At 50.2% G+C, this 10,556-nt stretch overlaps 1 protein-coding gene across 1 annotated transcript; it reads right to left on the bottom strand.

Annotated features, from left to right (window-relative positions):
• Positions 1-1,350: 1,350 nt before the first annotated feature.
• On the bottom strand, positions 1,351-10,235 carry PSMC4 (proteasome 26S subunit, ATPase 4). The gene is made up of 11 exons (XM_030298969.2): positions 10,130-10,235; positions 9,222-9,320; positions 8,899-9,085; positions 6,882-7,028; positions 6,684-6,793; positions 6,494-6,587; positions 2,498-2,665; positions 2,338-2,414; positions 2,026-2,194; positions 1,774-1,829; positions 1,351-1,596 (listed from the first exon to the last, which is right to left on the bottom strand). Exons 1-11 carry the CDS (start codon positions 10,163-10,165, stop codon positions 1,483-1,485), a joined length of 1,257 nt encoding a protein of 418 aa, XP_030154829.1. The 5' UTR covers positions 10,166-10,235; the 3' UTR covers positions 1,351-1,482.
• Positions 10,236-10,556: the final 321 nt, after the last annotated feature.

Here is a 10,556-nt window from a genome sequence, read left to right as displayed (position 1 = left end):
AGCGGGGATCTGTTTCTGGGCTCCGCTTCACGTCTGCTACGTTAACGAGCAGCTATCTGCCTCTTTCTGAAACCGTGTTGCTGCCAGATCCTCTCTCCTCCTGATCTTGTGAATGTACATCCTACTCTCTTATCACCTCTTATTTTAGTGAGGTCCTGGGGAGGAGAAGTTAACTTCCCTACTCAACCTGCAGTGGTCGTCTACAGAGGAATCACCCTCTGTCTCTTCAAGGACCTGTGACTACCACTTTTCCTTCTTCCTATCTCACTTCCAAATAGATACTGACATCATGTATTTGTTCAAGAAATACTAAGTGAACGTCTACCATGTGTAGGCTCTGGGACTTGAACTGTGATCAAGCAGAGCACGGGCCTGGTGCCAGTGGAGTGCAGAAGGGTTCCCTCCCAGCTTGGGGCACCAGAGAGGGCTGTCCAGAGGGAGAGGTGTTGAAAGAGAGACCTCAAGAGACGGAATTGGTCCAACCAAACACATTTGTGCTCCAGTAAGACCGTATGGAGTAGGGCCAGAGATACTCACAAAACCCAGCCATCCAACCTCCTCCCATCAACCGTCATCCCTGCTCTTGGGGACTCTGCAGGGCTGTTTCCCTGTTCTTGATACTCCGAGTGTGAGGAAGGCAGGAATCATCAAAGACTCAAATGATCTACCTACTCTAGGAAATGCAGGTGGGCAGGTGTGCAGAGGCTTTATTTTGTGGCCAAGGGCTGTGGTCTAAGGTTCAGTTTCTATCCCTTTCCCCCAATATTTTTAAATGTTTATTTTTTATTTAAAAATTTTTAATGTTTATTTATTTTTGAGAAAGCACAAGCAAAGGAGGGGCAGAGAGAGGGAGACACAGAATCCAAATCAGGCTTCAGGCTCTGAGCTGTCAGCACAGAGCCTGATGTAGGGCTTGAACCCACGAACTGTGAGATCATGACCTGAGCTGAAGTCGGATGCTCAAGCAACTGAGCCACCCAGGTGCCTCAATGTTTGTTTATTTTTGAGAGAGACCCAGTGTGAGTGGGGGAGGGGCAGCGAGAGAGAGAGGGAAATGCAGAATCTGAAGCAGGCTCCAACTGTCAGCAGAGCCAGATGTGGGGCTCGAACCTATGAATTGTGAGATCATGACCTGAGCTGAAGTTGGACGCTTAACTGACTGAGCCACCCAGGTGCCCCTCCCCTTTCCCCAAATTTCTATAGTCATTTGGTTTGAATTCGTTGCTTCTCTCCCAAACTGTAACCCAGGACATGTACCTCACCCACTCATCTGTCAGGAGAGCAGGAGGGGACAGAACATCCTATTCCAGGCCCAGTTTTCTCCGAAAGAGTTAAACTTTTAGGAAGAAATTAAACAGATTCAATCTTGTATATTTACTGAGTAAACCAATCCCAGGTAAAGAAAAAGGAACACTAGGTTTTAGGACAGAGGCTGGGGAGGTGAGAGAAGTCTCCGGCCCCTGTGGTGGGGCGGGGGAGGGGTCACTTATAAAACTCATGCTCCTGTTCATCCTTCTTGATGACTGTCTTGTATGCTTTCTCGAAGTCCTTAGCCAGAACAATGTAGCGGTTCTCACGGACAGCCAACATTCCACTCTGTTGAGGGATGAGAGTTAGAAATCTACTCCCCAACCCTAGTGATGGTGGAAGAAGAGGCAGGGCCCCAAGCCCCGGGGAGGCACTGAGGTACATAAGGACTGCAGCAGAATATTCTCAAAGAGGAAGGGTCCCCACATACTCCATGCCCGGATCCAGGGAGAAACCCTCACTCACCTCCTGACAGATGGAGTTGATATCGGCTCCTGAAATCTTATCTGGTCGGGCCACATCTGCAACAGGCGAGTTAAGGCAACCATTCCCTGCACGAGGGGGTGAATGCCTGGAGCCAGAAGTCACCCTTGAGCTTTGTCACCACCCCCTTCCCTGGACCTTGGTCTCCCAACCTGTACAAGAAGGCAGAGGTGGAGATGAAGATCTGGTCCCCAACCCAGCCGGGACCATCCCCTCACTTCTAGAGCAGGATACAGTCTTCCAAGTCAACTTCCTCAGAGAGATTCATCTTGCTGGTGATAGTGGAGAAAATCAATCTCTTCTGGCGGCGGTCAGGGAGTGGAAATTCAATTTTACGATCAAGGCGTCCTGGCCGCAGCAGGGCAGGATCCAGAGTGTCTGCTCTGTTCGTGGCCATGATCACCTGGCATTGGGGACAGGCCAGCTGAGACCTCTGTCCCCACTACACCCTCTTTCCTGTCATGATACCTGCCCCCTTACATGCCAGCCACCACTCTTCCTGGATTCCCACACCACACCTCCCCTTGCCCATCCTGAACCCCGAACCTTGACGTTAACGTTCTGGTCAAATCCGTCCATTTGATTCAGCAGCTCCAGCAGGATTCTCTGAACCTCCCTGTCAGCTGGAGAGTGTGCCACTTGGTCAGTCCAGGGCACCCCGTAAAAGGCTGCCCAAGATCCCAGGCCCTGATTAGGCATCACTCACCCCCCGTCTGGGCATCAAATCTCTTGGTGGCAATGGCGTCAATCTCATCTATGAAGATGATGGCAGGTGCGTTCTCCTTGGCCAGGCGGAAGACGTCCCGGACCATGCGGGGGCCCTCGCCCAGGTATTTCTGTACAAACTCGGAGCCCACGACCCGGATAAATGCAGCTGATGGCAGGAAGATGAGGGTTAGATGAGGAAGGGCCTCCCACAGGGCCCATGCCACTTACTGAAACCGAGAATTCCCTGCAGACAGCCGTTCCTGTGAACATTCACTACAAGTGGCCAGGTTACTCTCTCGTGCCCCAGGGACTGGGTCTCAGATCCCACTGGGAGGACCAGCCACCTGCTTGCACCCCATAGCAACCTAGCAGCCCGTATCATGAATCCTACCACAGATGTGTCATTTTCTGCCCCAACATTTAAAAATCAGGACATTCTAAATAATAATAATGCATCTGTGCTTCAATATGCCATATAGGGGAGAGCAAGAGACATTCACAGAATATAAGATAGAAAAAAATCTGGATTTCCAGAGTGTTGGAAAAATCAGAGAATAAAGACAGGTTGTCCATACATTAAGGCATCGTAGTGCCTCCCCAAGAGCTCAGAGTTCCATTTGGAGTTCCATATGGAATGGGAAAAGACCCACTTTTGAATATCATGAAAGAACCAGGGACCTTGGGCACGTATTCTGGTATAATCAAGCGGCAATGTGGCTAAAGACGGGTTTGTTCTGGGCCTCTCCTTTTTTGACTTCTTAGAGTTTAACTTATTTGTTAATAACTGCATGTGGCTTTGTGTTGCCTGGAGCAACCTTCAGAACCCTCCTTCCGCCCACCACACAGGAGGGAGACCCGCAGTCTGTGACGCAGGCCTGGTGTTTTACGTCATAAACCAGAAGTCGTGCAAGTGGCGGTTCTGGTCACACCACTTCTCTAATGCTGGCCACGCACGGCTGTTGGGGAACTGAAATGTGCCTGGTCCAAAATGAGACACGCTGTAACCGTGACATACTCAAAAGTCTTAGGTTTCAAAAGACTTCGTACAACAAAATGTAAAACATCTCAAGAAATGTCCCTCAATAAATGGCCAGATAAATAAAACACACTATATACGTACAATGGAATATTATTTGGCCTTAAAAATGAATGATATTTTGATACCTGCTCCAACATGATGAGCCCTGAAGACAACACGCTAAGTGAAAAAGCAAGTCTTAAGAAGACAAATGTAGGATCCATCTACTTACATGAGATAACCTACGAGAGCCAAATTCATAGTCACTAAGAACAAAGGTTACCAGGGGCTCGAGGGGCAAGGGGGTGTGGAGAAACAGGGCGTTATTAATTCATGGGTATAGAGTTTCCGTTCGGGATGATGAACAAGTTCTGGAAATGGATACTGGTGGAGGCTGCACAACAGTGAATGCTCTCAATGCCACTGAATTATACACTTAAAAACTGGCTAGGGGCACCTGAGTGGCTCAGCTGGTTAAGCTTCCGACTTTGGCTCAGATCATGATCTCACGGTTTGTGAGTTCGAGCCTGTATCAGTTTCTGTGCTGACAGCTCAGAGCCTGGAGGCTGCTTTGGATTCTGTGTCTCCCTCTCTCTCTGCCCCTCCCCTGCTCATGTTCTGTATCTCCTCTCTCTCAGAAATAAACAAACATTAAAAAAAAATTTTTTTTAATTATTTTTAATGTTTATTTATTTCTGAGACAGAGACAGACAGCATGAGTGGGGGAGAGGGAGACACAGAATCCGAAGCAGGCTCCAGGCTCTGAGCTGTCAGCACAGAGCCTGATGCGGGGCTCGAACTCACAAACCGTGAGATCATGACCTGAGCCGAAGTCGGTTGCTCAACCAACTGAGCCACCCAGGCGCCCCCCAAAAAATTTTTTTTTAATTATAGATGTAGCGTGCATATATTCCTATCAAACTCTGTCTAAAACCACCCCGCTCTCAGTACATGTAAACTCTCTGAGAGTAGTGCTAAAACTATATTCACACCCTTTCTGATCTCCTCAGCCTCACCTCCTAGACCTGCCAAGCACAGCCCTCCTACAAACATTCGCTGAGCAACTACCACAGTTCAGTTACTGGGCAGGCACTGGAAATGCAGAAACACACAAATATATAAGGCCCGTGCCCTCCTGGAGTTTGGTCATGGTCTACTCATGACGCTAAAAAGGGCTTTCCTGTCCCAGGCCTTTGCACATACCATTCCCTGTGCTTGGATGCCCTCTCCCAACGGTGTGCCTGCCAAATCACTTACACCTCGCTTCCTCTGGGAACCCTTACCTAAGAGGCCTGGGCAGCAAGGGCCGGCGCGCCCTCCCGTTAGGGCAATCCCACTACCTTCCCTGCTTCTCCAGGGTATTTGCTACTCCGCAGACTGTTCCCATTCTACCTCACCTCCGACTGTGAGCCCCCTCCCTCACTCGCTTCAGCTGCAGGGGCCTCCCTGTTATTCCTGCCTCACCAGATAGTCCCTCAGCCTGATACAGTTCCTCCCCTGGACCTTCCTGTGATTCGCTCCCTCAGGTCTTCCGGGTCTTTGTGTAAAGGTCACCTCGTAGAAAGTCTTCCCTGACCAAGCCCCAGCTCTGGCATAAAAAGCTGCAGCCTGTTACTCTCTCTCCCCTTGTCCTGCTTAATCTCAGCACGCATTCAGCACCATGGGATATATAATCTATTCACTTGTGTATCTGTTCAAGTACTTCCCTCAACTAAGGCATCACCTCCATGAAGAAAGGAGGCTTTGTTCCATTCGCTGCCACATCTCCTGCACCTAGAACACAGCGTGGCACGCACCAGGCGCTCAATAAACGTTAACCAAATGACTGAGTTCTAAGTGTTTCTTTTTCTTTTTCCTCAGCCATACTGGGAGATTCTCCAACACACGGGACATGTCTGATTCATCACTGTATCCATGCTCCAGGCCCGGGAGAGCAGAGGTCCAATGAACTGCTAAGCAAAGGAGTGATCGTGACAATAGCTATCATTTACTGTCCACTCTCTACGTGCCAGGTATGGTTCTAGAAGCTTTATATTGATTCAGTCTTCTGAATAACCCAGACAAATACGAAATGGGAGTCACAGAGAGGCTAACTTACTGAGCAGTTACATAAACTACCTTACATAAGCAGTTGTAGGGGAGCCAGATTGCAAACCCAGTCAGCCTGGCCCAGAAAACACTGCTTAACTACGGCCTTCTACCAGCCTCTGGTTCACACATGGTAAGATTTTAAGATGTGCCGAGCCCTATCTTTAGGCTTTACAAACAGTAATATAGTGACTTTAGGACGTTTTTGTCTGGAACCTACAATAAAAAATACATGGGGGGTGGGGGGCGCCTGGGTGGCTCAGTACGTTAAGCATCCAAATTCGGCTCAGACCATGATCTCAGTTTGAGTTCAAGCCCCGCATCGGACTCCATGCTATCAGCACAGAGCCTGCTTCAGATCCCCTGTCTCCCTCTCTCTGCTCCTCCCCTGCTTGCTCACATGCTCTCTCTTAAAAATAAACATTGAAAAAAAAAAAAAAAGAAATACGTATATAAACAACCACAAGCACGTGTGTGTGTGTGTGTGTGTGTGTGTGTGTGTGTGTACTACAAGTTTCACGAATCTGAGCTCTTACTATGTGGGATGGACTCTGATGTTTTGTTTCATTTTTTGAAATGCTGGTTACACCCATGAATCTGAAGTCACGATTACTCATGGGTCACAACCCACTGTAGGAAAAACACTGCATTATTTCATTCATTTCTCAGTAACACTGTGAAGAGTCTTCTACAGATAAGGAAACTGAGGTATGAGGATATAAAGTCACCTCCCAGGACGGCACAGCCAGTAAGAGGCACACAGGGGCTTTGACCCCACAGCCCCTGTTCTTAATCACCATGCCACTTCCTGGGTTAGATGAGAAAGCAGGGAGCAAGGTCAGAAGAGCCCAGAAGGTCAAGGCTCTGGAGAAGCGCTGAGAGGCTCACCTGTCGTGTGATGAGCCACAGCCTTCGCCAGCATGGTCTTCCCGCAGCCAGGTGGGCCATACATGAGGACGCCTCGGGGAGGGTCGATGCCGATCTGAAACACAGAGGCGAAGAAGGACGAGCCAGGGAGTCCCATCACCAGCTCAATACAGTGGGGCCTCTCCCTTCCCTGCCCCTCCCAGCTCCACACCTGCTTATACAGCTCGAAGTGTGTAAGTGGGAGCTCCACAGCCTCCCGCACCTCCTGCTTCTGGATGTCCATGCCCCCGATGTCTGCATACATCACATCTGGCTTCTGGTCTGGTGGGAGAGCAGAGCTGGGGCTCTCAGCCTGGCTCCCAGCATCCCTTAGGACCCGCCCCCAGCCCTGGGCTCCCCTCCCCCACACCTGAGGTGAGCATCATGATGCTGCTGTCAGCCTCAGGAGGCAGCACGTCCACCAGGGCATTGCTGTGCTTGTGCAGGGCCACCGAGGCGTTAGGCTTGAGCAGCTCCCGATCAATGGTGCTCAGGATGCGCACGTAGTAGTTGGAGCCTTTGGGAGACAGGCAGAAGAGGGGAAAATGAGAAGTGCCAGAACCTTAAAACCGTCTCCCCACCCCTCATGGTCGTACACTCCAGGCCACCGGTATCTCTCACTCAGACCCTGCCTGGGCCTCCTGGCCACTGGCCTCCTCCGGTCCATCCCCACGTTCACAATGACAACTTCCCTGTCGTTCTATAGCCCTGACTCCCTCTCATGCTTCAGCCCGAGGTGACCAGTGGCCTCCTGGAATGCCTCCCCCTGCATGACCCTAGGGTGTCTGTCACTCACTGTGTCCCAATGTGTTCTCAGGATCTTCTCCCAAATTGTGCTGCTCTTCCTGGGTCTCTGTCTCAGGGAGGCCTACAGTCCTTGGTCCCCGGCCAGAGTCCCAAACCTCATCCTAGATCTTTCTCCCCTTCTCTCCATTGTCCATCAGTCACTATGATCTTCCATTCAGCCTCCAGAATGTCTCCAACCATCTCCTCTCCTCCCCTTGGACCCTGCCTGATTCACCCTTCTAGGTTTCTGCACCAGACCTCCCGGCTCGCCCAGCCTCGGGTTCCTCTCTCCCATCCACATTCTCCTTCTACGGTGCTGATGCACACCCCTTCCCAGTGTCAGTCTCTCTCCTGACCTTCAGACCTGTCTGTCTAGCAGCCTCCTGGACCCCTCCCTGCAACATCCTAGACTGCCTGCACAGTCTCCCTCCAAACCTACTCCTCTGCCCATGTTGACATCTCAGGAATAGCCCTACAGTCCCCCAAGTCCTACAGGTCAAACACACAAGCCTCATCCTGGGTGACTCCCTCCCTTCACCACCTCACCTCCAGCCCATCAGTTCAATTCCAGGCCCAGTCAGCCACTTCTCCCCACCGTTACGAGAACATGGCTCAGTCCAAAGGAGCAGAGGCCAGAAACAGAAAAAGATGGGTAACACACAGAGACAATAACCATCATGAGGGCAGGGCCTAAGCCCATGTTAATAACAGCAGATACTGTATACCGAGTCCTACCAGAGCCTAATCACTTCCCACTTCACCCATGGTTTCAAATGGCAGGTCCCAACCCGGTAACGGTCATGAAATCAACTGAGAGGGTCATATCCAGAACATAGTTTGAAACAAAAGCAGGCTAGAACAGAATGGAAAACATCAGAGTATACTGCACATAGTAAGGGTAAACAGCATTTGATGAAATTTCCAGTATATCTATAATATATGTATTACATACGCATAAATAATATACATATAGTATATATACATAAGTATATTCAGTGTATATGTAGTATATATATGTAGTGTATATATGTATAACAGTTGACTCTTGAACCATGCAGGGGTTAAGGGCACTGACTCCCCGTGCATCTGAAAAATCCATGTATAACTTTTGACTCCCCACAAGCTAACTACTAATAGCCCACTGTTGACCAGAAGCCTTACCAATACCATAAGCAGTCAATTAACACGTGTTTGGTATGTTTTACATATTATATACTGTATTCTTACAATAAAGTAAACTAGCAAAAAAAATACTAAGCAAATCATTAGGAAAAGAAAGTACATTTATAGTACTACACTGTATTTACCCAAAAACTCCACGTATTAGGAGACCCATCCAGTTCAAACCTGTGTTGTTCAAAAGTCAACTGTACACGTATGTACATACACACACAAAATATATGCATACGTACGTGTAGAGAAAGAATGTAAGACATATGTCTACCTTCATATCAGAGTCTGAAAAACACCATTACACTCTCTTGCCTCGTTTGCTCTTCTAAGACCCTAGCACAATTCCTGGTCCGTGGCAGGAAACAGTTGACAGACGTTGAATGAACAGATGAGTGAATGAGAGGCCCCCTGCCCACCCACCCACGCACCTGTGGTGGAGCCCACAATGGCTGTATTCTGATCCACAGCCTCCAGAAACTGCCCAATGACCAGTGGGATGCTTTGGATTCGCTTCACCTCCTCCTGGGCATGGAGGAATTCCTTCTTCAGGTTCTTCTGCTCATCCTTGATGTATTCCTCCTGCACCTCCAGGAACTCCAACTCTTGCTGCAGCTTCTGTGAGTGGAGAGGGGAAAGGTGGAGGGTTGGCTCCATGCCCTGCTAAGTGAGGTGGCAGTGGAAGGTTGTGGGGTGGAGGAAGAGTACGGGATGCTGGGACCCTGTGCAGGGTCCGGCTTGGGATTGAATGTACCTTGTAGCGGCTGTACAGGTCCTCCAGGTCCTCAGGTTCCGGCCCCAGGAAGGAAAGGCCAGTCTGGGGCCGAGACACAGACAGTGCTGGGATCTCATCCTAGAACAAAGGAGAAAACTCAAGTTGGAGGAAGAAAGAATACAGAGCATCCTCCCCACTTCACCATGAACCACTCAGCCCCTAACCGGCTCCTGACATCATTCAGCCCCTCTAAATAGACCCTGCAAACCTCTCAGCCCCCTAAAAAGGCTCCTAATGTCACCTAGCCCCTAACAGGGCTCTTATGTCAACTAGCCCTCCAAAAACATATTTTATTAACACGTGCCACTTGTAACATACCCCCAATGTCACCAGACTCCCAACTAGAGCCTAAATGTCACAACCACTCCTTACCAGCTCCCAATGCTCTTCAACCCCCCTCAACAGGTTCCTAGGGTCACATGGCTAGCTCAATATAGGTTGTTAATGTCACCATGCTTTCAAACATTCTTTTATCATCCAGTTCCCTAGGAAGGCCCCAAACCACAGATTTTACTTAGCCTCCGAACATCGGTTAGCTCCCAGCTCAACTTCAGACATCATTCGGCCCACGGCCGTGTCCCATCTATCACTCACACCCCGACACAGCCCCAGCTTCGCTAGGCCATCGGTCACTAAGCACTCCTAGCTAGTCCTCGAAATCATTCCGTGCCAGGGAACCTCTAACGTCACTCATTCCTGTAGCCGCGCTTTCTGCACCTTACTGGCCCCCTAACATCATTAAGTCACCGAGCCAGGCCTCGGGGCAGCACAGAGCTCTCCACCGAAGAATCCCAAATCACCCTGACCCGGGCCGGAATTCCCGAAGTCACTGAGCACCCCACTCAGGTCGGCCTCACCCTCTCCCCGCGAGCCAGGCCCCACCAGACCTGAGCTTTCTCTACCAAGATGCCTATCTCCTCCATAGTGACCAAGCCGGCCTCTGTGCGGCCCAGCCAGATCTAGTCACCGCTTCCGCTGACGCTACCGGAAGACTAGGACCTCAGTGGATTCTGGGAAACGTAGTTTAAGACTTCGCTAGAGCGGGCTGGATAGGCCGCAAAGGAGGGAGGGAAGGGAAGATTTCGTCCTGAGCTCCGCCCCCAAGGCTTGCACAGCGCGCTCTCGGGACCGGGGTTTGGAGCGGTGCGCGTGCGCAGTAGCGCGTGGTGGCACCATTTCGGGCGGCATCTGTGCTGGGGTTTTCTCGGCAGTAGGCGGCGCTGCTTCATTGCTTTATCAATCAAGGAACTCGCAAATCCGTCTCCTCGATCTCATTAGTGAAGGGGCTGGAGATGTTTAGGGCGGCGTTCCCCA

Source organism: Lynx canadensis, chromosome E2 (genome assembly GCF_007474595.2).
Source record: "Lynx canadensis isolate LIC74 chromosome E2, mLynCan4.pri.v2, whole genome shotgun sequence".
In the NCBI taxonomy this organism is placed as follows: Eukaryota; Metazoa; Chordata; class Mammalia; order Carnivora; family Felidae; genus Lynx; species Lynx canadensis.
Note: the sequence above shows the minus strand (reverse complement) of the source record. Positions and strands in the feature narration are given on the sequence as shown.

Excerpts from the sequence above, each read along its gene's own strand:
- PSMC4 (XM_030298969.2), bottom strand. The coding sequence starts at position 10,165 with ATGGAGGAGATAGGCATCTTGGTAGAGAAAGCTCAG. Across the intron at positions 2,666-6,493 it reads TGTGGCTCATCACACGACAG|CTGCATTTATCCGGGTCGTG; the intron begins GTGAGCCTCTCA and ends TCCTGCCATCAG. Across the intron at positions 1,597-1,773 it reads TCAACTCCATCTGTCAGGAG|AGTGGAATGTTGGCTGTCCG; the intron begins GTGAGTGAGGGT and ends ATCCCTCAACAG.